General features: G+C 38.2%; 1 protein-coding gene across 1 annotated transcript in view; it reads left to right on the top strand.

Annotated features, from left to right (window-relative positions):
- Positions 1 to 27,761, top strand: part of pmfbp1 (polyamine modulated factor 1 binding protein 1) — a 152,865-nt gene that overhangs the window by 67,051 nt on the left and 58,053 nt on the right. Inside the window, exons 10-11 of the mRNA XM_088938848.1 lie at positions 24,551 to 24,628; positions 26,256 to 26,339. Coding sequence (XP_088794974.1) covers positions 24,551 to 24,628; positions 26,256 to 26,339 — 162 coding nt within the window. The remainder of the gene's footprint in view (positions 1 to 24,550; positions 24,629 to 26,255; positions 26,340 to 27,761) is intronic.

The raw sequence follows: 27,761 nt of genomic DNA, 5'->3' as shown, positions 1-27,761 counted from the left end.
TTGTGACTATATGGTGGCCCAGAAAATTCTCAGAAGCATCTGTTTTGAAGTGAGGCTCTTAGGAAGATTGGGAGTTATTGATGAAAATGATGCAGGCTGGCCCCAGGATTTAGAGACGGTGTTCTGTTCCCCCCCCCCCGCCCAACCCCTAGTCCTCTGCTCCATCCCTAACACCAGCGGAAACACATTTGGAAGGAGAGACAAAGTCACACAACATTAGTTTGGTGGTGGCGGACAGACCAGAGAGCCATTACTCTTCTCTGACAGTATCAAAGAGGCCGGCAGAGCTGGGCGCGCCTACCCTGGGCTTTCGCTCGGCACGCGCCGCTCGCAGGAAATTGCCTCATACTTCAGCAGGCAGGAGGTGACACGCCTGCGACACCCACACATGTGTCACTTTCAAAAGCCAGGGCCTGGGTGGGACTCGGCTCCTATGTCAGCGACAAATTCTGAAAGGGAAAGCAGAGCAATTGCTGCAGATCAGGAAGTGGAAAAGCAGGGCGCAACAAGAAGGGAGTCAGTTTTGGGTGGAAACAGGCTAAATGTCACCTGTGAACTGGAAAGACCCATGGTAATGTTTGGTTTGATTTCGCAAGGGGGTGAGCGGAAGTTAGCCTCAGCTGCTATAGTAATGAGAACAGCCCTGTCACGTGTTCATCAGGTTGGGGAAATGACACCCCAGTTAGTGCTGCAAAGTGTTGAACCCAACAGTAAAGCACTCCTGTCCCCGCGCTCTTATCTCGTATCCGAAACGTGGGTTTGGAGAGGCAAATTAACGCTTTGAAAACAGTGGAGTGCTGTTGTGCTTTTAACCGGATGAGTATACAAACAAAAACAAAAATCAGTCTGCTGATTACAATTACTCTAATATGTTTGTCCTTCTCCTGTTACTGTATACAATACTTCTGTCGTTAAAATAAAAATAGCGGTTTATTATATTTTACTCCTCCTTACTGATATCACTTTTTAGTGGTGTTGAAGCTGGTATTTAGCTGGTAAACATCAGGAAACAGTAATTAGTGTATTGGGGTCTTAGTTTTATTCTGATTATTATTAGACTGTATTCCTTATTTGTTTTCTTGTGTTAGGTTGTGATGTTCTTGTAAATGTGCCATTCATTTGTTTCTCTTACCCAAAGAACACAAAAGGCGGAAGCAGATGACAGGTGAGCTCCTGCCGGAGTTAAGCCCGTTTATCATCTTCCAGTCCCCCCCCCTCCACTAAACCCTAAATATCCTCCCCCGTCTTAGAGCTCTCGAGAAGACGAGTGTTTATTACTATTCAAAACCAGCCTTTGTTGTGATTGTCTCTCCACTTTCTCTCCCTCTCCCTCGTTCCACTCTCCTTTCATTTTGTACGAAGCAGGGGATTGCTGCAGCCGCTGCAGTGGTTTATGATTAGGAAGAGAGAGAGAGAGCTTCTCGGCAGGGCTCTCTGTTTTATATTCATCAAAAGGGGTCGCTTTGATTTGCAGGTTCTTTGACGTGACAGCGCAGACTGCAGAAAAGCCAACTAAATCGCACACTTACTCCAAGCTTTCACAACTCAGCCCAGCCCCACCCCCACACCACAAACCTGCCTTTTCTGCTTTTTTATTATTGTTAATATTTCTACCTGGATTGCCAGTGTTTTTTGATATTGTTCTCAGACTCACTGACCTGAGAAATTGTCCTTCCCTTGAGCAAAGACTGCGGTGAATAGCAAATGGCCAGTTGTTGTTTTTTTTTTGTAATTGATCCAGCCTAAACTAATTTCTTTAATCAAACCCTGATCTTCTGAGATGTGTGACTAACCCTCCTGTGGCTGAATCTTCAATGCAAGTGGGTACCACTGTCCATCGCTATTCAGTCAGGGTGCCACACCTGTCTCGGCCTCAACGTTTTGCCTTTTTTATTAATTCTTTTGTACGTTTTTATGTTGGCAACCTGTTCTGCTATCCTCAGCTTTATATTTTCCAGCTCAGTCTTTAACTCTTGATTGAATCTATCAGTAATAAAATATGTATGTAGCAGCCTTTCCCGTCATTCTCCTGGTTTGTGTAACTTTGTGTTCCTGTGCAGAATTGAGGTTTCATAATTTTAAGTGACTTTATCTGAAATTTAAATTACCTGCATAATCAAGTGCTATCCACAAAATATTGTGAGGAACTTGAGATGATGTTTATTGATTTGTTCATTAATTCAAATTATTCTTAAGTACTAAGGGTACTTTCTTCAGTAGCCTTGAACGTGCTACTTTACTTTCTTTAAAAAAGCCTTTTGTAAACGGGTTAACCAAACAGCGTTTTCTGTTTTTAAGAACGCCCTCACAGATTGGACCAATTTGCTGTCCGATTTGAGACGCACTTTGATACAATGCATTTGTGCTCATGTAGTGTGGTAGACTCTTATACTGTTTGTGCTATGGGCTTCTGTGTGAGTCTGGTACACAGCGCCAGTGGGCAACTCTGTTCCCTTGGTGTGGAAACAAGTGCTGTGGTTTAAGTGTTAAAACCCTGTCGCTCAAGGGAGCTGTGGTGTTGTTGGAAGATGATAATAATCCAGTCCTCTGGAGAGCTGGTGCTGGTTATAAATACCGAAAATCTCTCAAATGAAAGCCAGTGGGAGGATGAACACAGCTAGCACACATGGTTCCACTTGTGGTCTGGTAGGGAGCCCCTAAGTGTCTTGTCTCACTCTTGTTGCTCTACATTACATTTGGTCTGTTCTCTAGACATGTAGAGTACAATATGTATGTCGCATGTACTGTCGTTACATTTTGCCAAAATGCCAGGAAAAATGTCCTCCGTAATGTTAGTTTAACAACAGCTGGATGGAGCATTGTTTTGTTAGTTTGTCCTTTAATGTTGTTTGGCCCATAAAGATAACAGGGATTCCTGTTATGCTGGATGTTGGTGAGACTGGGTTGAGGTACTGTATGTGTTTCACTGAGGTCAGAGTTTCATGAGGTTAATAATAATGGAGGCCAGCATACTGTATGCTCCTCATGCTTGGCTGTGAGGGGTATTTCACATGGAAACGGATGAGAACAAATCATTTTTAAAATCAAAGACCCCTTTGGTAATTTAGACTTAGGGACTTACCTGAACCACAAGAGAGTAATTCAGATAGTTCATCTTTTAGAAGGAATTACATCAAGAATACAATAGCATATTCTTGACAGAACACAGTGTAAACAGCAAACACAATTGGAAAGGAGCTGGTCTACAGTATGGATCATTTCTCTGTTTTTGTTTGAACATTGCTGATGGCCATTGGTTACAGTTTTCACTTTTCAAATGCAGACATTACCTTACCACCATCAGAATTTTATGTATAATTTATGTATTTATTAATATCGGAGATTCAATTTAAAACATTCGGTTTAATAATGAAATATTTTTTTCTTATTTTTATTTAATACACAGACTTAGTATTTCAGGTGTAAATGTAAAGAAAATGTGTTTTTTTTTAACTTTTTGCTGAACCAGAGGTTTAGTGATTGCAGCTCAGTCTCTGATGCCCTAACTCAAAACACACACAGCCTGATACACACACAGCACTCTTCTCTAAACAATGTACCCTTGGCTGCAGTGAACTGAAACAACACACGTGTTGTTTGAACAGAGACAGTGTGCATAGGGGAGCTGAGGAGGAAATTAACAGTGTAAATTATTAAAGCAATTTCCAGCTTTGCAAACATTGCTGGGAAAACGAAGCAAGCGACTTGTGTGTTCTGAAAGGTTCCTTGGAGACTGACTGCTTCAGTATCCCTGCAGTAGCCCCAGTAATAAGGTCACATCACCCCTAGGTTAACCCTTATAAGACAGGAAGACACCTGCATTGTGTTTCACATACTCCAAAGAGTCAGGTTGTCATCAATCAATATAAGCAGAGGTCTGTAGCAAATAGACACTCCTGCTCTGACCATCACACTTGGAAATCTCCATTAATCTTGGTGAAGTATCAAGACAGAGACTTGTAATTTCCCAGATCATGGCCTATCATTGACGGGCTGCGTTATAGCACCTCAACAGGTTAGAAATAGCCAAGTATGACCCCCCAGATGGTGAATGACTTAGTCTAGCCCCCAACACACTGATGGCATGAAGGTATTCATTTGAAAGTGGGGCATATTGGCTCCTTTTTGTTCTGTGTGTTTGGGTTTTTGGTATTCACCAGGCTTGACATTCAACAGGTTAAATCTCCTCATCACCTGTTCTCAATCACCTTTCTCACTAATGCTCCTGATTTAGTACTTACGCAGGAGTCATAATCACTTGAGTATATCACAGTCGATCTTGATCAATTAGTCAAAATAGTTCTAGATGCAGTACATTTAATCAATATTAGTAATTCAGGTGCCTTTTCTGACTATAGTGAGAAATGTATTTTTCAAATGCAGAATGTTCAGCATTTGGAAAAAAAAATTAAAAGCCCCATTTTACTATCTGATTTTAAAACTAGATTTTTTATAAATGGAACTAAGGGTTTATTTAGACTATTATAACTATTTCATACAGTGTTAGTCCGGTAGAAATGTATTCTGAGAGAAAGCACAAGCCTGGGTCAATTTCAGCATCTGAAAAGGGAGAACTGAAAACCAGAAAAAGTTATCTTTTACATAGATACGACATTCAGAACATTACTTTATTCTGCATAACTGAAGGTTCTGAACGTTGAAGTGTGTCTATTTGTGCTCTTCTCCGTGCTGTGATAGAGCATTATCAGTAGAATGTGCTGAATGTGAAGGTCACTGACTTATGCAGTATGGTCAGTGAGTTCCTCATACAGGAATTTGAACAAATGGCCGTAATGGATCTGCAGCGCACATCAAAACATTTCAGAGCAGTTAAGTACATACAAGTTACGCAGTTACATTTTTGCTCTTGACTTGCTTGACTAAGCATTGCAATGTATTCACCACCTTCCTTTTGCTGTGCTTCAAGTCACACAAAACAAAATGAAAAGGCTGTTCTGAATGCTTACAATATTCTCTTCATGTCAACAAGTTAATTTCATGCTTTTTTCACTGTTATCAAAGATCCAAAGCAGCTTCAGTGTTGAGTTATTATTGTGCTTTCCGTCTCGTTGTGCGAGATTTTTGAAGAGTTTATATTCTGAATCTAATTTTTGTAGAAGCCATTTTTTCCCCTCTGTATTTCATCTTATAATAAGGTGTAAAACACAGAAAAAATATTTTATTGCTGGTATTACCTCTGTTATATTTTTGCTGGGAACCAGACAAGTGTGACATTCATAGGAAGCCGAAAGTACAGTAGTGCTTTACTTTGTAAAAATGCAGTAGTTATGCAGTTTGAGCTTCTTTAACACATATTATTTCATTAGCAGTGCATATAGGTATTTGTCTACCTCTATACCCTTGCATTTTTCTACTTATCTGTATGATTTTTGTCTTTATATTCTGAAATTGTATATCAATGAGGTCAGCACATTACAAAAGTACAGTAGGTGACATGCTTTGTGTTTTCTACATTTAAAAAGATTTACAGTTAGTATTATTAGTTTATTATTATGAATATTCTGAATAAATTATTGTTCCATTTGGTTTAGATTTTACATATTTGAAAGGTGCATGGTTTCATCTTCTTCTGAAGTCTGTGTTTTTGATAATACTTGACATGGCAAGCTCTTGTCGGCAGCTTTTCTTTGTTCTGTCAGGAAATACTGCTGCCAGAATTTAAAAGCAATCAAAAGTTAAAGGGAGGTATCAAGTTCAATATTAGTCATCAGGTAAAGAATGAAGAAAATGCTTAGAAAACAAGATAACTCACTTTTCTATCAATAAATAACAAACAATGAAAACCCTCAAGTTCTTGTAGTTCAGATTATCAGTCATTTGGTGTTATTCTGTACTGCAGTCATACTAGACAGCTGGAGTCTTTAACTCTTCAGGTTGCCAAAAAGGGGCTTTTTGTGATAAAAAGGCCGTGTTTCTTTCATTAATATGTTTAATATGTTTTTACAATGTTTAAAACAAAGCCCATTGCCTTTTTGTCTATCCCTGCTACTGAGAGATGCTTTTATCCACCTGTTCCAATCCTTCACTGCATAATCTCTTTTTCATTAGCTTCCTCGAGTCAATGTTCCAGTTATCTGCTGGGATTAGAACTAGGCTTCAGCTGGCTGTGCAGGCCAGAAAGCAGGACCTCACCGTCACGTGCTGAAACCTTTTGTTCCGGTCAGCTGTTAGTGCAGGCTGTGAAATGGAAACAGCCTTGAAATTGCTGCTTGTTGATAGTGTTCGTTGGCTGTGTGGGCACCCTGATATGTCTGTTTCACCGCCTCGTGTTTCTGGGGTTTGCTCTAACAGGGCTACTCTTGTAATTAAAATAACTATTATAATAAGATGAATCTGCCGAGTCGTTTTGCAGTGAGCTCTATGAATGCGGACACAGTTATATACAAAGTAGATCATTTGCCTATTCGATTTATCAATATATTTTTAATGAGATGGGTTTCATGAAAATGCACTGGTGAGGGAGTGAGAGATAGGTCTTACATGTTTCTTTTGTCTGACTGCGGACGTGATTTTATTTTGATGAGGGAGCTGCGGCTGGTTCTCTTGTCTTGTTGAGATGCTGGTAGCTGCCTTGCATCCTGCCGCTTTCCCAATTTGACAGCTGATGGGATCTCAAATGAAATGTCGGCAAATCTGAATTGCCAGTGATAGATACAACGAAGCTCATTTCTCTCTCTCCCCCTCTTCTTTCTTGAACCCCCCCCCCCCCACCCGCCCACACCAAAACCGCCACCACATTTTTCTTTTCTTTCTTTTTTTGTAGTTAACTGAATTTCCTGCGCTTGTGCGCACACAGTCCCCCTCCCTTCTCAAATGTATTCGGCCGTCACGCATCAGACACTGCGGAAGGAGGATTAGCAGGGAATGGTAGAGTCATCATTTGTGTAACTGTAATGTGCCTTCTTCCAGGTTTTTGCTGTATGATAGGTTCAAAGGTTGTGTCTGTATCTAAACCCAGGACTTATTTTCCTCTAGATGTCATTCTTGCCGCTCGCTTTCAAATTTTGTCATGATCAGGGATTTTAGATGTACATTTGCTATCACCGTATGAATCAGGATTTCAATATTTGGAAGGGAAATCTCTTGAGAACTGTATTCTTAAGTCACCCTGATGCATACAACTTCTGTCCTTCAACATCCTTAGATTACAACTACTGTACATCTTGATGTAACTTATCCTGTTCCAGTTCAGTTCAATAACCATCTCATTGCAAACAACCTCTTCGAACCCCTCCAATCTAGTTTCAGACAACTACACAGCACATAAACTGCCCTGGTTAAAGTCACTAATGACCTTCTTAAGGCTTCTGATTCTTTTTCTCTTTCTATCCTTATCCTTCTTGACCTCAGTTCTGCTTTTGACACTGTTAACCACAAAATCTTGCTTTCTAGTTTTGAGACTGTGTTTGGAGTTTCTGATCACTGTCACTTTGTCTCTCTTGGCAGTTTCAGTTCTGAAATTGGACTTGTTAAGTCTGGTGTTCCTCAGGGCTTGATACTGGGCCCCTTACTTTTTTGCATTTACACGTTTGAGCCTGATAAGCTATCAAGCTAAATTATCATTTCTACGGTGATGATCCTCAAATCTGCGTCCATACTAAACCTGACTCAAAACCTTCTTCTTTTGAAAGGCTTTTATTTAACTAGTTTTGAATTTGCCACTTAGCTTTTATATTGTATTGTAAACCCTCACTGAAACTTGTGTAATTCTGCTATCTCCTCTCATTGTGTATTTTTTTCTTTGTAAACTTGTGCAACCTTTAGTGATTTTTCAAAATAATTTACAAATATGCAAAATCAGTCTTGACAGCTACACCATTAAAAACAGAAGCAAAGTAGGAGTAATCTGATGTTTTCTGAGTCCTGGATCTCCAAACATGACACATATTCATATTTCTGATACAATGTCCTACAATCAAATACTATTCATATTATCTAAAAAAAAAAGCAACCAGCTGCAGCAGATCAGTGTACTTCTGCAACTAGAAAAATATTTGACAAACTTTTCTTTCTGTAGTGGCAAGTGAAACATATATAAAAGAAGTAGAAATAAAAGAGTATTCCATAAAATAACTGAACACAATTAAAATATGAACCTTTCAGTTTTATTGCAGAAGAGGCAGAATATGGCTTTCTGATCAGTACAACTTTGTAGTGCAGCAGTTGAATTGATAAATTCTAATGATTTTATCATCACCTGAGCCTATTTAGGTGTGTTTTATCATTTTTATCCATGTCTTCTTGCCCAGTTTGGGGATACAGCCTAATCTGTTCATTGCTTGGGTGTCTTCCACTTCTTTATGATTGACTTCACAATGCTCAAAGTGATATTTAGTGTCTTTGAAATGCTTTTCTACCGTTCTCGTGATCTCCTGCCTTTATACAAGTTTATCCCTAAGCTAATTGAAAGCCCCTTCATCTTCATGGTTGAAACTTTGCTTGAAGTTTACTGCCTGATGAAGGGACCTTACAGATATAGACCGGTGTATTTATTCTAAAATCACCTGAACCACAATTCTAGCACATGGATAGAGGCCACCAATAACTAATCGACTAATTGTGTGGATTTTTAAGGTAATTTTGTGCATCTAAATTGAGTTTTGAATACTTATGTATTCATGATTTAAATTTTCCCCTTTCATTTTAGCATTTTTCTTTTCGATCTGGATGTGTGGAGGTGTGTACAGTACCGTATATACTGTAACAGATGTGAATTACTACTTGAAAGTGTCATTACTGCTGACTTTAAAGCAACAAACTATGAAAAGCATGCAAGGGTATGAATACCTTTGCATGGCACTATGTACTGATTAAAAATCAAGCTTTTCAAATGTGTTCTAAAAATGAAAAAATGATATGTGAAGAAGCAAAAATACTGCTAATAAAGTCCTATTGAATTGTATTGAAGACAATTTTATTATATACTATGAAACCTTTTTACATACAGTACGTAGGTGCATGCAAGTAAAATGCATTATTTGCAACATTTCAAGGAAATATCAAAGTCAAAATATCTTCACTGTTGATTTTAACGAAATACAGCCCTTAGTCTTAGTGGTGCATTCCCTAGACGATGCAGGTTTAAGGGACATTGCTCAAAATGACATTTCATAACTGCACTCTCTCATTCTTATCACAGAAGCCTGGAAACTTCTCTGGCCAGTCTCATACTGAGGTGATGCGCTGCTGCAAGCACAGAACATTCTGCTGTTTTATACATTCATTACTAAATATCAAGTCATAGCATAGCTAACGTGGATGGCATTCATATGCATTTACATGGTTCTGCATTCAGATTTGTGAAATGGTAAGAATTAATATTTATTGCCATAATTAAAATAAATAAGGTATTTATTTATGTATCCTGTTGGCAATTTTTGTTTTGTTGGCAAGGTTTTTTAATTATGGGAGCCCCTTAATAACAATAAATACCAACAGCAAGTGTTAAAAATAGCTAACACATTTAGATTATTTTGCCATTTGTTTTGGTGTGCTCCTGTGAGTTTGTATATGCAGGTAATGATTTCAGCCTGTGAGTGTGGTTGTATGAGTGCAGTGCCTCTTTACAGTATTTCAGTCCATAAACAGGCCTTTTTCTTTTTCTTTGCTAAATATCTGAATCCTCCTGTATCACAAAGGAAGAGACATGCCTATGCGCACTGTAATTACAGAGACATGGTCTGTAGTTAGTCACATGGAGCCTGCTCGGAGAAATAATAGCTCCTCTTCCAATTCTCCTGTGTGTTGACGCTCAGTGACAATGGCATTCATTTTGAAAAGGCGCATTTCTCTGTCAGATGAGGGACAGCGGTGCTTGGGTTTTATAATGAGCCTCTGTGGCAGACTCAGGTTTAGTATTAAAGGCACATCTCTTCTTTTAAAGGTAGTAAAGAATGTTAGGATGCCGTGCAGTGTTTATAGCATTCTCATTGCTTTCTCCTGCTGAGTCCTGTGCCTGTAAAGTTACTGCAGGTTCTCACTAATCACTCGCACAGGGTCATCAATCAACACGACCACTGCTACCATAGTTACTATACATTCTAGACTGGAACCGCAAGAACACAAGCTAAGACTCTTACAGTCACCATTACAATGTAAGTTTAGTGTATTCTCATAGTAATAGTAATACTAAGTAGCAATGTACATTATTCATTGTTCATATTTGCATGACAACCCATAAAGGCATCAATTTTTGTATAGAAGCTGGTCTATAATCAAATATTCCATCATAAAATCTGTTGAGGGTGACAATGAAACTAGTTTGTATTGAGCTCTTAAACAATAGTCTCCTTTATTATTATAGTGTTGCATTGGAATGCTCGATTTTAGAAGGATTATTATGTTTAAAAACATTAAAAAATGCTGAATTGAAGATGGCCTGAGCAGATAGAAACTGCTTCAATAACAAATTCAAAGTAAAATCATGTCTGTCACAGACGATTGGTTCTTGAATCACTGGACACTAGAAATAAGCTATAGGCAGCTTTTATACATTTTTAGATCAGGATTTTCCATTAGTATTATTACGTGCCAATGTATCCTAAGCAAGTGTTAGGTACAAATTTCTGGGGTTTGCAGTCACACACAATTACCACATTGAATTAGAAAATTGGGATTTTAACCACTGAACTTCATTGCCAAAATCAATAAGTCAATAACTGGACCTATTAATGGTTTTAACTAACCGTTGAGACAACTCAGCAGAGAATTTCACTAAAGCATGGCTTTATTTACAATCCACACAAACTACTTGGTTTTAACCAGACATGCCACTGGTGTAATGTTAATAGCGTTTTTAAAGAAATTAGTTTGTTGCTGTTTGCTTTCCACTTTACACCAGACTTAGTTTTTACTAACAGGCTTGTACATACTGTATGGTTGTATTGATAACTATCAGAGCAATTGGACCAGTTGGTAATCAAACCCTTTTTAATTTGGAACAGTGATTTGTTTCCTCAGGGTCTTTTATGAAATGCTGATGGATATTTATACACTGAAATCAAGTATAAGTATCATTGGTAAAATTCAAAAGTAACAAAATATTCACTCCATTTGTATAGTTAATCCCAGAAAAAAAAAATTGCAGTATACTTTCAAATTATACTTTGCAGGTTTTATGACATTGAAGATTTGGTTTTAAAGGCTTTGTAGGATACTTTTAAGAGCATGAGCATCCAAATGTATTGGAAGAAGATAGTTTTGTCTGTATCTGGTTAAAAAAGTACAGTAACAGTACATTCATGAGCAGTGATTTGGCTGCGTTTCTGGTAAGATACTTGTGCAATGAATTGCCATTTTAATGTTTATTTGAAGCTATTTTTTTTGCTGTGGCGTCAGCTACAATAAAATCAAATGTGCTACTAAGGAAGTTTGAACTATACAGTCTATGGCCCATTTTTGAACAATTAAAGATACTGTACTGGACACGTTAGTTCTTTTTAGGTAGAGCCGAATACAGTACCTAGATGGCTAAGACAGCATGCACATTCATAGAACAAGCACATTCTTCCACATAAGCTTGTGAACATGATGGCAGTTGTTTTTCTACATGCTGTTGAAACATTGCAGTTCATTCAGGCACCAAAGGCCGTTTATTGCAGTTCACCACGAGACATAAACTGAACAATTCTTCAAATTGGTTGACTGCAGCTCTAGGTTTTTAAATGGATCGAACACTCAACAATCCCAAACACCCGAGGCCGCTGTAGAAAAGCAAAACATATACAGTAACGCACATTCTGCCTGTAGTACTTGTGTGTACGTCCTGCAAGACAGTGTACGAGCGTGCGCAGACACAAACAAAAGATGAGTGGGAAAGAAATAAGCTGCAGCACCACATAAGACAAGTGTCAGCGTGTCCTCTTTGCTGGCCATAAAAATTAATTAAAGAAAAGGAATTTTTATTGCACTCTGCCGTTGAACACGAGCACCCGGGAGGCGTTTAATAATAGCCTTTCCTGGGGCTGCTGTCAGAAGGGAGAGGGGAGTCCTGAATAATGTGTATGAGTGTATGCTTGGTAGTGTGTGTGTGTGTCATTGCAGGTAAGATTACTGACGATCTAGAACTGAGTGTTATACTGGATATTGCTCTCCCTTAAAAGGTGACCAAAAGCTCTTTTAGGTTGTTTGGTTGTTTTGTGGAGTTGGAGCAGACAGTATGGTAAATTGTCCTGTCATAAGAATTTTTTTTTCCCACTGCTGGCAGTCTTAGTTTTTGTCATTGTGTTTTGTTACTGAGAAAAAAAAACATGTATAGCATAGTTTCTTGGAGTCCCACCATTACTTTAATTTATGTTGTTCCGCATGTTTTAGTGTAAGTGCCTTTTCTGTTCTTGAGGTTTGAGGTTTTCTTGAGGTTGTGTTTAGAGTTGTTTTCTATCCAGGTATCCTCTTGTACAAGGTCTACTTGTGATGTGTAAAGGGTTTATTTCTTTGTCTCTTAGCTCTAGTAACTCTAGAAATAGGAACCCTGTAATGTAATGCAGCAACTAAACGCACTTTAAGAAAACAGCTTTCGCTTCAATGTCAACATTATTTTTTAAAAAGCTTTGGCAAAGCATGTAGAGCATAAAAGCATATGAAAGGGAAAGGCTGCAAACAATCACTATTCAAACTATCTAGTCCATTTTATTACTAGTATCGAATTAATCCAAGGATTTCATCCAGCTTCAACAGTCTGGTGGGGTATCTTGTTCCTTACTTTAACATCCTTTTGTCAAATAAAAAAAACTCAGTTTCACTCAGAATTTTCACTTACTGTATGTCTTCTGGTTCATTTTCACTGTTGATTTTGGCAACCTATTCCACACATTCAAAGCAAAAAACAAAAGAAAGATAATTAATAGAAAAGAGTAATGCAAAATCCATAATTGCATAAGGGTTTAAACCCTTTGCTGTCTCAAACCTACACTGAATTTAAGTGCACAAAATTACCTTAATGAGCCAGTTCCTGAGGCCACTGTCTGTGTACAATAATAGTAGTTCATGCTGTATGATATCAGACTAAATTCACTTGTGTATGTGTAAGGTCCCTCAGTCAGGTAGTGAATTTCAAACAAAGATTCAATCATGAAGCCCAGGGTGCTTTCAAGAAAATCTGGTGATAATGTTGTGTAAAAACACAGAACTGGATAAGGGTATACAAGCACTTCAAATACTTAAAAGAATATTAGTTAATGAATATATCTGAACATGGTAAAGATGACCATTAAGGAGGGAAAGCACCCAGACACTGCCTAAATCAGACTGTCCCTCCAAACTAAGCAGCTGTACAGAGGAGGAAACTGGTTAAGGAGGCCACTTTGAGGCCTATGATGACTTTGGAAGAGTTAAACAAGAGTTAATGCCAAGGCGTTGTGCAGTGTGCAAAGTTGTTACATACCAAAATGACTTGTGGCTACTTTGCTTTAGAAGATTCTTTTACCTATTATTGAGCAATCAATATATTTAATTATTTTCTCTTTAATTTTTGCTGTTGTCTGTTGTAGCCTGTCTTACCCTTCAGTATATTCAGTGTAAGCATTCAGGGATTGAATAAAATTCCATTTAAATAATAGGAAGGATGCAAATACTTTTGCAAAGCACTGCAAGTTGCCTCTTCAAACTTAGCATTTTTCATTTTGTATCCCTAGTTTAGTTTTTTACTACCTACTGTACAGTATGTGAAATTCCTTCCCCAATCTTTCATGTGTTGCCCAGTCTTAAATTCTATTTAAATGTGTTTAGTTTTTGATGGCTGTTTGACTAAAAGCAGTTTGCATATCTTCTTGCAGTGCATCAAACATATATCAGGTTTAAAGGAAAACTAGATGAAACAAACATACAGTACATGCACAGATGCACACAACACATACTGTACTAAGAGATAATGGAGAAAATATTAGAATTAGTGCTTTTTTGTCTAATTTCATATCTAATGCTTTTGTGCACTATGTACACATGCACTGCATTTATTTAAGTTGAAAAGGTAGGTTTTATATCTAGGTTTCTATGCAACTTCAGTTTTAATTACCAGAACAGCTCTACAACAAATGAAGAAGAGAAAGAGAGGGGAGACTGGGAGCAGAGCAGCAGTAAAGGATGCATTAAGCAATTAAAGTTAGGGCCCACAGAAATGAAATGAAATGATGCAGTGATTTTTCCAGTAATTGCCTTAGCTATCACTTGTGATCACAGGGGAATGAGCAGGAGAAGGGAGAACAGAAGCGATAAGCTTTACATCAGCATTTTATACTGACAGACACCTTTAATACACACATGCGCACGCGTGCACATACACACAGGCTTGTACTGTACAGCCTTCACACACACACACACGACCCCCACTCATGCGGCGATATAATTATGCATGCTACGTATGCATAAATATTTTATGAAGAACACATCAGTTAACACACTGCAGTATTTGTGAGCTTGAATGGTGGGATTATGTAAAAACTGCTTGCAAGTTCATCTATGATTTATCTCATGGTGTAGTGATTCTGCAGTGTGTTTTGCAGTTAAAAGCATTTGTCTCGCCTGTCTATTTGAGATAAGATACCAAATTTCTCCTACGGTGCACGAGCTCATGCCTCATGCAATGCCAGCTTTTAAAGGAGCAAGAAAAATGTTTGTTGGTTGTTTTTTTTTTCTCCCCAACACAGATGTTCAGTGCAAAATGAATGCTTTGCATTAGCCCACCTTCGATTGCATATACAGTCCCTTGCAAAAAAATTCAAATCCTTAAAAATGATGCATACTTTAAAAACAAAATTCAACCTCTTAATGCTCAATGTGAAGACATCGAAGTGTAAGGTACTGTAAGTTACAGTGCACTCAGTATATTCTCACTAAAGAGAAATCTAAAATATGTTGGTAGGTTAAATATTCAGAACTCATTATTTGTGGAAGCAACTTTTGCAGCAGTTATACTGTAGCTGCATGCTCCTGGGGCAACGTTACCATCTTTGCACACTAGTTTCGTGCAATTTGTTCTCCATTTTTCTTGGGAGGTTTGCTCAAGCTCTCTCAGGTTTCTTGGGGATTTCTTATGGACAGGACTTTTCAAGCCTTTCCAAGATTTTCAGTAGGAATTGCAAAAGTGGGGTCTTTGACCTGGTCACTCAAGGACATTCACTTATTCTTAATCCACTCCACTGTATACAGTACAGTGCATTGTGTTTGGCTCATTGTCCCACTGAAAAGTGATTTTTTTTTAAATCTTCAGGAGACTGAAAGAGGTTTTCCTGTAGTGTTGGTCTGCATCATCCATTTTTCCCTCAGTGTCAACAGTGTTTCCAGTCCCTGCAGAGGACAAGCATCTAGTTGACACCACTGTCTTCACTGCATGGATGGTGATAACTGGGAGATTTAACACTTGGCATTTAGGCCAAAAGATAATAATTTGGTGTTCCCTTTTGCCACATTTTTGCAGCATTTTGGATCAAGATGAACTCTAATAGAAATGTAATTTCCATTCATAAATATGTAAAAATAGACTTGTACAGGTGTAAATTATGCAGATGTACTGTATGTACTATAGGTGCAGTAATATTCAGCTGTTTGGGGCAGGGTCTTTCTTTACTGCAAACACCAGGACTGTGATGGGGCTTGGAGTTTATGTAACAGGCAGTGACCTGGAAAGTGCGCTCACCAGACACCTCATTTAATTTAATACATTGCCGCAGCAGTGGAAAGCGGTAGAAAGAGGGAGATAATCAAGCGCTCTGTTCCTTATAAATGTGTGCTGAGATGACATGGAAGAAATTGGATTTGAAAACAGCAAAGTGGAGCAGAATACAATTGATTCCACTCAAGTGATCGCCCCCTGATAAAGAAGAGTTTTTTTTTTAAAGAAGAAAAAAAGCTGATGAGTTTTTCAGAAATTTAATAGCTAATGTTAAAAAGAGTTTCTTTGAGTCTTATTTTGTTCTCTTCTCCCTTTTCATCTAATGTTACTGTATACTAGTTTTCTTCTTGGTAAAACAACATGTGCCTAGTAAATGTCATTGTATTTTTGTACCTTACATCATTATGGTTTTCTACACAAAAGTGTCTAGGATGCTGTGTACAGTAATAATAGTTTTGCTAATGATCCTCTCATTTCTCTAAACTAAAGCCCAGGGTTCTCTCTGTTTACTTTTAATACAAATTTGGAGGCTTGTGTGTTTAATCATCTGCACTGTTATGTAGAATAACAGTGTACAAAACAGAATCCTGGAGCTTCATCACTGTCCTGTTATGCATTACATTTACAACTGGACTATACTGAGTCTTGCAGTTGCCTCTGGGAGGGGTATCTCTGTGAGTGTTTTTCTAATTCTTTTAAACTTCACAAGGTAAACAGTTGGTGTCATGAACACATGGAAGGCGGTGAGGAAAAAACAGTCCCTCGCAGGAATACAGAAAACAGGTTGCCAGCTGGCTTCTGGGAGGTGATCAACTGTCCCAACTGCCCTCTGGGAAGTGATCTCAAGTCCTCCTAACTCCCTTGTACTTGAACTGTGTGTCAAGCCTGCTCTTGTCTGGTACTGATGGTGTTCCCAGTTATGTTTGGGCCACCAGACTGGAGGAACACTGAGAAGCACCATAAGGGGATGACACACTTGTTTCATTGCTTTTTAAATGCTTAAGAATGAACTATAAATGATAAACCACAAAGCAAGTTTTTGCTCACTTTTGTAATTGCTTTACACTTTTGTAAGTGCTGAGATACAACATGTTTGATCATCTCTTCAGCTGTGCCTAATCAATTATTTCACTAATGAAGTAGTTTAATGTTTATGCAGTGGTCAAAATCACTTGTTTGTATTACAGGTATGAATAATCAATCAAAATTAACATTGAATCATTATATATAGTTCTAAAATAAATTGTAGATAAATCTTTGGTTAGATAGGAAAACTGGTTATGTGAATTACAAGGTGATTATTGATGTGCTGGTGATGTTCTATCATAGACACAGACATTGTTTATCTGTCGTTGTTTAGAACATTTCTATCTATAGATAGACATTGTTCTATCTAATATAACTCAAGAACCATCCATGTTCAGGTAAAAAATGTTTAAATGAAGATTTATATAATTATAATTCAATTTGTGATATGTTTTCTTAAAATGTGGACTGGGATATATTGGACACCATTAACAGTATGAAAAAATTCCGTTTAATTTAACAAATGGACACTGCAACACAATGAGTTGGTCTGTTTTAAATATGAAATTTATTGCAATTAAAAGTATGTATTCCTAAAGGATGGATATATATATATTTACATTTTGTAATTTCTTTATCGGGTTCATCACTCAGTTTCAATTTTTGTTGCCTAAATACTGGTATGAACTTTCAGATTAAATAAAGACATCAATTGTACTACCACTCAGGAGAGACTGTACATCACTTACAATACCCCTGGGTTTATGAAACTAAAAGACAATTGAAAATTGGAAAACAGGAGAACATAACAGTCCCATTTGTAGAAAAGTCCCTGATCCACAAGTAGTAAGATATTGTAATCCAGTCTTTTTATTTCCATAATAAAATGTATTGGTATTAAACAAAAAATGCCCTCCCAACCTCCCCCCATAAGGTAGCATGTACAGAGGATTGTTTTTCCATTCATTTTCATATTGTGCATAACGTTTATATAAATTGTGTTTCATGTTTTTAACATCTTTGGGCCACTTGGAAATTATGGTAGTTGATTAGATCCATCTGCATTTATTTAATTAGCTCTTTGTTCTGCTTCTCTTATCACTTTAATTGCTTTTTACTAAGGATTTGCTGCCATACCATTGAGATTTTTATCTTCGTGGTCCCTGTTCTGTCTGTCAGACTCAAGTGGGTTTTAAGTAAAAGTCAGTACAAAGAAACGAGCACTTTAAGAATGTGTATTTCCGTTTTGTTTTCTGAGCTTATCCCTGGTTTGTTTGATTTGGACTTTTTGGGGCTCAATGCCAATTCGCCTGGGAGATGGTGGTTTGATAGCATCAAAGAGATCTGCTGCAAAGACTTGTACATTTAATGTACATGAGAGGGCAAAAGTTGTTGAGAAGAGATTCGTATTGGGTATTTATAGAGCAACGAGACCTTATTTATTAAACACAAATTAAATTTTAGTCCATATCTGTTTTATCTTAACTCTTTCATCATTTCATTGGCTGTCCTCACAGTCTTCCATGAACCAGGAGGTCACTGATAAAGCAAATATGGCATCAGCACACTCTCTGGCAGGTGGAACAAGTGTTGTGTTGGGATACATTGAATTGTGTGTGGTTCCATCTGGTCATGTCTAGTGCTCTTTGATGCTGTCTTATTGTTTCCTCATTCTGACAGCTTTGGTTCTTTTGGGCTCCTTCCCAGATATTCTTTCTCCATCTGCTTTGGTCAAGAGTCTTAACCCTCCGGGAATTTATATTGATTTTGCAGTTTTTCATATATTCTTTTGCTGTATCTTTAAAACTCAACTTCTTCTCAGCTCTGGTTCAGTGAACCTTTGGGAGCCTGGAGTCAGACATCTGGACAACATGACCTTTCCTGCCCAGTGGAGGTGATGGCTTCAGAGCTTGTGGTGTTGTCTGGGACAGAACATTGATGTTAGTGCCTCTTTCTTCCCACTTGATGTAAAAATATCCTGCAAACAACGTAGTGATATGACTTCAGCCCTTTTAACTGTCTCCTGCATGTTGTCCATGTTTCAGCCTTGTATAATGAAGCAGGAGTGGTGATTGCTCACTAAAGCATCGGTTTAGTTTCAGTTTTGGTGTCAGGATCCTCAAGTACCAGCTTTCTTGAGGGACCAAATGGTGCATTTGTACATTACAGGCGATGCATTCTGCATTCGCACTCAAGAATCCAGTTCAGTGACACTTGGGCAGGTACATTTGCAACCTGCTGATGGTGAATTTTGGTCTGCTGCACATGAAGTCCAAGTTATATCTTGTGTGCCTCAGTAAATACAGTAAGTTAAATGTTGTCTAGTTCCCCTGTAAAGGAATTTACAGCACCATTGTCAGTGTATTAGAGCTGAGTTGTTGGAAAGTAAAAAATATATTTGGTAAGTCAGCTGAAATGCAGAAAGGATCTGGTTCACCAGTGGAGCTTGACACTTCAAAATATGGAAAACAGATATTAGGCGAGGACATGCCTTGTTTGACTCCTGTCCTGAATTATGTTGAGGTATTACAGTTTGAGTTGTTCATTGATAAAGCTGTTTTTCTAATTTCATGCAGTATATGTTTTTTGCTTATGCTACATTAAAAGGTTTAAAATTGTGTATACCTGTATTAGTGATTTTAAATTGATTACAGTATTCTTTTTCATTCTAATTACACAATAAACTGTAGCCATAGGGACCTATACAGTATATATATATAATTGCATTCATACTGCATAGGTGTTTAAGAAACAATTGAAAACATCTTTTTTTATTTGCTTGATCAATTAAAAAAAATATATATATTTTTAATGAAACAAAATGAACAATGTCCTGTTTTCAAATGGACAGTCAGATTTGCCTAGACTTAAATTTAAAAGTGAAAAGATCAGTATCCGAAAGAACAAACACTAGTCCATGAATTTGATGCAGCTACTAGTATTCTTTTTATGGGTCAGCACCTCAGTAAATTTAAGCAAGGCACTGCACATATGTTTTGAATATGAAGTGTTTAAGTAGTTGAAGTGCGTAAGTGAACAGACCCAGTGATGTTCGAGAAAACCGCGTGCTTTCTTTTCGGTCATTTATTTTTACTCCTCATGCTGAAGAACTATAGTGCTTGATTTTTGTATTCTGTACTACCAAGACTCTTGAAGGAAAAGTGTTAACACAAGCTCCCTTGTCCTCTGTCTGCACTGTTCTATGTCCACAGTCAGTGTCTGTACATAAGCCTTTCACACGTGTAAGCATGCTACTGAAACATGTCTGAACAGGGCACAGGGGGTCCTGCCTGTGTCTAATTGTAAGAGGGCACTGCATTGTAACTGGGACTAATCCCAAACTGCATAATCCCCCTTTGTGTGAGTTATTAATTAGTGTTAACATTAGGATCTTGCTGATTCAGGGACTTATTTTGCATACATAGCCTCCTGCGAAACAACATGCTGCTGCTCACCAAAATAAATCCTTGAATCACATCAAAGAGAAGTCTGGCTAAGCATGTTTTGCAATTGTTTTAATCTATTAAGCATTTTATCTTCAGGCATACAGCCCCACAGTGGGTAAACAATATTAATCGAGATGCGTGTCTCACATGCCAGCTGGTATGGAGAAATCTGCTTTTCGTTAAAAAAAGAAAAAGATCCTAACAACTGCATGAAAATAATTTACTTTTAACCTCACCTGTACATGTCTCGGGGATGAAAGATTACGTGTCCAATTTTGTGTTTTAATAGAGGTGATTGTTTTGTTATTTTAGTCTTCTAAATATAAAAGCTTTCTTTGCAGATTATCAAATGTTTCCAACTAGGGTAATGAGCATAGGGGGAATGTGTCAGAACTTGTATTCTTGCAAATAAAAGCAAGAATCATTAGTACATGAATAATTTCAATGATGGATGTTGTAAAATGTATTGATAAAGTGGATAAGTAAGAAGAAACCCTTTATATAATCACATCACAAAAAAGCTCCTCAGAAATGCCATTTAATTGCTTTCAGTATATACTGTAGGATGAACGTTGTATTTAAGAAACTACATGATAGTAAAGGAATTAAAATAAATGTCATTCATCAAATGGTGTCATCAGTTATATATTTGTTGAATATGTTGCTTGGGCAGTGGAACAGACTGTGCTTCAGAGGCAGCACTAGCACAAATTTCCAGCATGTTTAAAAAACACTACATTAGCAGAATGGACGCATGTCAGAAGTAGTGTAGATTCAACATTACAATCGGACAAAGACTAGGAAGCTAGTCTTTGTGGAGGGACTTAGGAATAGGGTCCAGGACACAGGTATTAGGTCTCATTTTAGCTATTAAGTTATTCAGTTATTTAGACAGCATCAAGTGTAGTAAACATACAGAAGCTTGATGTTTTACACACATGGACGGAAAGTAATATGAGATATATTGATTTCCTGCTTCACGACTGGGTTTTTTTTAAAGAGTCTGCAGGCTGCAAAACCTAAAATGGTTTTAACTGTTAAGCAACAAGAGTCTTATTTTCATTCCATGGATTTTTAAAAAAACATAGAAGACAATATAGGTGAGCAAATATAGCTTTTTGATGTTTTTTTTTCAATTCCCATGCAAGGCCATAGTCTTAGTTAAGGACCATAGTTCATTTCGTGGTTTTGCAACACTTCAGCACTGAATAGTTACTTATGTATGTGTCAGAGACACACGCTTGATGTCTGTGTTTGGCTGAGGAGTCAATAGTGTGAAACTACCATCTGTGTGATCAAGTCAGACTCCTCCTGAAAGCTGTGGAGAGTAACACTTCATCAGTCCTATTCAGTGCTGTTTGATGCCGTCTCACTTTCCTTAAGTTCTGTATTTCCTAGAGAAGAAATGATTGTTTAGATTTGGGTGATTTTTTTTCCAATTTTCACTAAACCCCATTCAATTTTTGTATTAGATTAAATTTAAAAATGGGAAATTCCAACTCCAGCTGTGGAATGAATCCCTGTTTACTCTTACTGTATGTTTCAGTCTTTGCATCTCATCATTCAAGATGGATAGCTGATCTCATGGACTGTTTCGTAGACTGTTCCCTTTAAATCTGATGCATCTTTGCAGCACTAAAATAATTTATCCCAAGAAAAAAAAACCAAACTGAGGCATTGTAATGGAGTAGCTGTCTGACTGAGCTCTTCTTGTCGGTACAAGTGTCTGAAGGGCAGTTTGGCAGCTGTTGAAGGCAGAAACTAGATGTGGGCAGTTTCATGTGGGTTAAATGAAAACATTTACACAACATTCAGCTGCAGCTGATTCCCATGCAGGGGAAGCGGTTACCCAGTTATACGACTTTCTTTTAATTTCAAGAGTCAGCACCTGAGTGAGCATCAGAGAGTTAGGTGCTCTGCTCAACTCAAGGCTTCCTAACAAAATGGGTATACTGTACCATAATGGTCAGACCAGTCTCTTGATTAGACTGGTTGTTTGAGTAGCCAGAGTCCACACTGAAATGAGTACTCAATTTTCAGTGATCACATATCATCTTGACCAGTTTGACCATTCTCTTGATCACGAGTTATTTATACAATGGAGAAGACTGCATACACTCTTCTAACAAGTTCTTAATGGTTTATAGAGTGATTAGTATTCTCCTGGAGGTTAGGAAATCTGGGGGTTTTGTACTAATAGTTGGGCATTAGACATGTGAGGGGAGGCGTACGGCTCTCTCTGCCACAGTTGCGTTTAGCCAACACCAGTGAGGAACTCACTCCGAGGAGCTGGTTGGCTTTGTTGGGAAGGAGGTGAAAGCTCTTGAGTGGAGCTACAGTAGAGTGTACAGTCACTGGTTTTGGCCCACTGTACCGGTCCTGACAAAAGTGAACCTGGGCTGGATAGGTCAAGACGTGAGAGGAAGGAAGGAAAAACCCAACCCGCCTGCTGCCAGTGCTGCGCTCACTCCTGCTGACCTGTGGGGACCCTGTGACAGGCATGTAAAACTGTAGACCTGCTCTTCTCAATCAGACTGACCGACCACATGTTCTCTTTTTAACCTGTATAACACCACCAAGCAGTGCGTGCATGGAGCGTCATGTGAAGTGGCAGTTTTGCTCAATGTGCCACCAGGGACCCGAGTCTGGGGATAAAATTAATCAAATTTGACTAAACCCATCTGGACTTAGAAACCAGATGCAGGCAGCCTGAAACCCTAAAAGCCTCTCTGTGAGGTCATTTCTCTTCCACAGGAAATAATTTCTAGGGGGTAACAGCACCTGCTCTGGGCCTCTTTAGATAGTGTCACCCTCCTGCCAGAGACCACATGTTTGAATAGTTTGTTTTATTGAACATCTTTGTTTAATGGTGAAGAATTAAGAAACTCTGTATCTGAAGATCTTACAGTATATTCTTTAACTAAATAGAAGGGCACTTACAAAAAAAAGGAATAGCACCTTTTTATTTTTATATAGAATACCTATTTGTAGACTGAATACAATAGCCTTTTTAATTTTTTATTACCACTTACACTAATTACACTATTGTAAATACAATAACAGGTTAGATTCATTATATTAGAGCAAAGCCTTCTTGATTAGTGAAATTAGGTGCTATTTTGCTTGTTTTTTCTTTCCACCTACAATTTAGTTCTGTCAATTGAGATGTATATTTTTCCTCTGGCTGGTAGCCCACAAGAACTTACCATGCATTTCACGTTGATGTTGGAGTGTGTTGCTATGGTGGTTGCTAAGGATTTAGTACAGAGTGACGTGAAAAGTCCAAATATTAAAGATGTCTTCCTGAAGCACTGTGGCACTGTGTGAAGTAGTTACTGTAGGATTGATGATTTTGAATAAATAGAAGCGTAGTGTAAAAATCCAGAAGAGGTTAATCAATTTTAATAATAGCAGCCTGAGAAGGGTTGGGAATTCAGCTAATTCTTCAGTTGTTGATTAGGTTGAAAACATTTGAATTTTGAAATTCTGCAGAAATTGAGTAGCTGGTCTACATTGTGTAGAGCATTGTCAGAGCCATGGACTAGCAGGCAGTGGGTTCAGGTTGTTACAAACACTGCTGTTGTACCCTTGAGTGAGTTACCTTAGCCTGTTTGCCCCTGTCCACACAATTGTATAAATAGGGACGAGTATTGCTGGGGTTAATGTCTGTGATGGAGCTGGCATGCCTTCCAGGGGTGGTCATGTGCTCTCTACCCCAGCACAGAAAACCAGGTTGATTTCTGGCTCAGTGTGCTGTTGAGGCCCCAGAATGGACTTTTCCTTTTATTGTAACGTACCTGCACAATTACGGATGCAGTTCTATTGAAGGTCTACTGCATTGTATTGCTTTGCTTATTAATGCAGTTTAATATTATGATGATACTACTACTACTGTCTGATAAAATCTGAAACAGTGTATTTTTTAGAATAATGAATACTGAATTTCTGCAGTTCCATTCACATTGCAAACATTGCGTTGCAATCTAACACTTATATCTATACAAAGGAAAAATCAGAAAGCTTGTGTGGATAAGGTTTAAGGAAGTCCCTTTCTGCACCTCTGCAGTATCTGGTGATGGTTAGAAAATGTTCATACTCTGAAACAAGAGTGTGCTAGCAGTTTACAGGTAAAGAACTGGTGGCTGTGTGACTGACACTTGCATTAGAGGGGCTGTTGAGCAGTTTTGACTAAAGAGTAAAGAGTCTGACAGGAGACGGGAAGAAAATATGAGGAAATACCCTTATTTTCATGCACAGACACTCGTCTTTCTCTTTTTTTAAAATAAAGGAACATTTATCAGTCATTTGGTTCTAGGTTACCAAGGATAAAAACTGAGAATCTCTGCTGGCTTCTTTCTCATGCAGCCTTAATATGCCTGGCCAAAGTTTGTTTCCCCTTTATAAGCATGAAAGAGTAGTAAACGGGTGTATGGAACCATTCTCTTCTCAGGTGGGTGATGAGCAGGTCTCGTCAAGCCAGGACTTCCAGTCATCCCTGTGGAGAGGGACGGAGCTGCTGAAGACTGAGGTACATTCAGCCCTGAAGTGCCCGCTCACTGATACATGTATAGAAATTTTACTGTAAAAAGAATACCGTTCGACTGGTCCCGAATACACAGTGCCTAGTGTTGCATTTTGATTGCAGCTGCACTTTCATCACACTGAAAACGTTAAGAAATTTCCAGATAAACCACTGAAGGGTCCATAGTAGACGTATTTATATAACCTCACGAAAAAAGTGAAAATCAGAATTATAGGGGAACTGCAATCCGAATTTCTCAGACCGGTAATTAAATTTTGTTAACAAAATTAATTAAAATAGTCCACATTTATTTTGCAAACTTTTTGCAAATGTAGTGTAAAATCGTGAGCTTTGTGTAAGTACTGTTTGCTCGCCATGTTATTGGGGGCAGACAAGAAGCCGCAGTCTCAACGTGACGTGAAAGCGGCGGCCCTTCCTGCTCACTAGTTGTAAGCAAACGAGAAATATGGTCTCCGAACGACATTAATTATTATGAGTGTATTGTAGTTGGTTGGCAGGTTACTCTTTTTTGCCATACTTAAAAGTATCTAAAAACATCATCTTGCATGTGTTGGTTTCATGAAAACATTTGCAATTTTTAAAAATATTTACGATAGTAGCAAGCTTTGCTTGGTCTGAAGCATGTTTACAGTGTACTAGGGCTGCTTTTGCGCCACTGGAAGCTCTGTTGCCTCGTTCTCTTTCTCAGACAACAACAGCAATATGGCCCTATGCATGCAGTGCAGCTCCATTTGATAAACGTCTGTTTTGTGATGTAAAATGAAGGTTGTACATGTTACTGTGTTCATTGTAGTTTGAAATGCACTCATAACTGCTGATTCATTATAACCCTGAAATGTAAAAATAGCGTTCCACTTCCCCTTTTCATGATAGGAGGATTTCTTAGTTGAAATAAACTAGAAGACTGACAGGTAGTTTTTATTTTTTCTAGCGTCCTCGTGGTTTAGGCCTGTTTGGTTTAAGATGTTATGAACTGGACAATATGAACAAGCTTTGTGTGGCAGGAGTTTTCTAATTATGACAAATACGGTCACAAAGACCAGACGTTGCACATCCCGAAAAGCAGACGGTATGAAGTGAACTGTGGCTTGAGGACAGTTTTGGCCAAGGATAACTGGGAAATATGAGTACGCAATTATCGTAAGACCTCTGTTTTATGGGCGTGTGTATGCGCATATGTGTGTGCTTGCCTGCGTGCCTGCGTGTGTGCCTGCATCAAGGCCTGTGATATTTAGCAAGGAGATCAATACAAGGCTAAATGGTAATGACCAGCTCCCAATTCAGCACTAAGGGCCTAGGGAAAATGGGACCTGCTTGTCCAGTCCCCCCCTGTTCACCTCCAATGTTACAGCAGCAGCCATCACAGAATTGCAGGCAGGCTAGTTAGCTTTAAAAACCCGATCAATAACTTTAGTCTTGTCTCGCTAATTGCTTATTGGTTGACGTTGGTGCCGGCTATGTATGCACTTGGTTACTGTAGTGGTCTGTTTTGAATCCTAGCTTCTCTGTTTTTTATTCTCGTCTTATCTGTTTCTATTCTGCTAATCTCCTTATTTTTCCACATTTGGGATACAAAAAAAAATACCACCCGGCTGCCCGAAATTGCACTCAGTTGTCTCATCGGGATGCTACGATCCAGAAGCTCCGCAGAGATGTCCTAGCGTCTCATCAGGCCCGGGATTCGCTGTGTGCTGAGGTAAGTCCAGAGGATAATCAGAGTATTCGCTAATGAAGACGGGAAAATTAACCACAGACTATTTGCTGTTTTCTATACTGTTTGATGTCTGTAATATAAATGTTGCAATACATTTGGAAGTCTATTGTTTTAAGCAGCTTATGATGTTACATAATTTCTACACTATGTACTGCTGTAAAACGTGTATATTTTCCTATATACTGTATGTGAACATTTAGATATACATCAAATTAGTTTTGAAGGGGTAGCATTCTATTGGTTTTATACAAAATGTACTTTTGATCTGAAATTATAATGGATATTCAAGTAATTATTTTGCATCTGGAATTGATTTATTCCTTTTTGCAGATCTTGTGATCGCTCACAACTCTCCAGATTTTAATGAAATATTGCTTAGTTTGGAGCTTGGGAGTTAAAACATAAACCTTTAATACTTGTCTAATATTTGGAATTTACTATGAACTTCTTTTGATAGTGTGTTTTCTAAAAATAAAACCCCTTTCACTTCTACTGTTTAACATAAGAGCTGGTTTGGTTTTCCAATCTTCTTTTCAGTTGTAGTGTGCTAATGTCATGATTTAAATGAAGTATTGATCAGTTTAGGAGGGGAGAATACAGAGAGAGAGAGATTGTAAGAGAAAGAAAGAAAGCAGGGTTATCGATGTGGATCGCGCACAGAACGGGGGATTCTGAGCAAAAGGAGGAGCTGTTTTTTTAAAGAATAAAAAAAAATCCCAAAATTATTTCTTTTAATTTTTTTTTTAAAAAGCAGGAATTTCATGTTCGTCGTTCGCCAAGAGGGTCTCGGGCTGGGAATTCGATTGTTGTGCTTGTCAATGGAACACAATCAATGATGGAGGAAAAGGCAGAGAACCTTCAGCTGGGTCCTGCTTTCTAATGTCTTTTTTGGTGGATATGTGGGATTTTCTTTTCAATTTTCAGTGTCTTCATTTTATGAAGGGACAATGTTCTTAATTTCCTGGGCCTCCATCTTGCCTCTTTCTTCAGGCAGTAATGTGCCACTGTACAGTAGGTATGTAGGGCTGACCGTGGGGTGGACCAGCTTTTGGGGTCGGTCACTCCTCTCTGCGCTGTGCGTTAGTAAGTAAATGTGTCGTGTTAATCAGCACATTTTTTAAAACCTGTTGTTCTCTTAGACAAGAAGGCTTTTACAGTAATAAACGAAGGTCACTGTGCTCCATGGAGTAGACCAGTAGGTGTGGATTTATTTATGTTATAGTGCAGTCTTTACTATATCATGGAACTGAACTTAATTTGTGGGGTTTTTTTGGTCAGAATAAAATCTCCTGCCTTGCTTCATGGTATTTAATACATATATTCTATGACGGAGCCAGATTGGTTCAGTTCTGTTTTGGTTTGGTGTCAGTTCTTTTAAATTGTGAGGCTGTGTAGTCATAGTGG

This window comes from Atractosteus spatula, chromosome 21 (genome assembly GCF_055471065.1).
Source record: "Atractosteus spatula isolate fAtrSpa1 chromosome 21, fAtrSpa1.hap1, whole genome shotgun sequence".
In the NCBI taxonomy this organism is placed as follows: Eukaryota; Metazoa; Chordata; class Actinopteri; order Semionotiformes; family Lepisosteidae; genus Atractosteus; species Atractosteus spatula.
The sequence above is the reverse complement of the archived record's forward strand: the minus strand, read 5'-3'. Positions and strand labels throughout refer to the sequence as shown.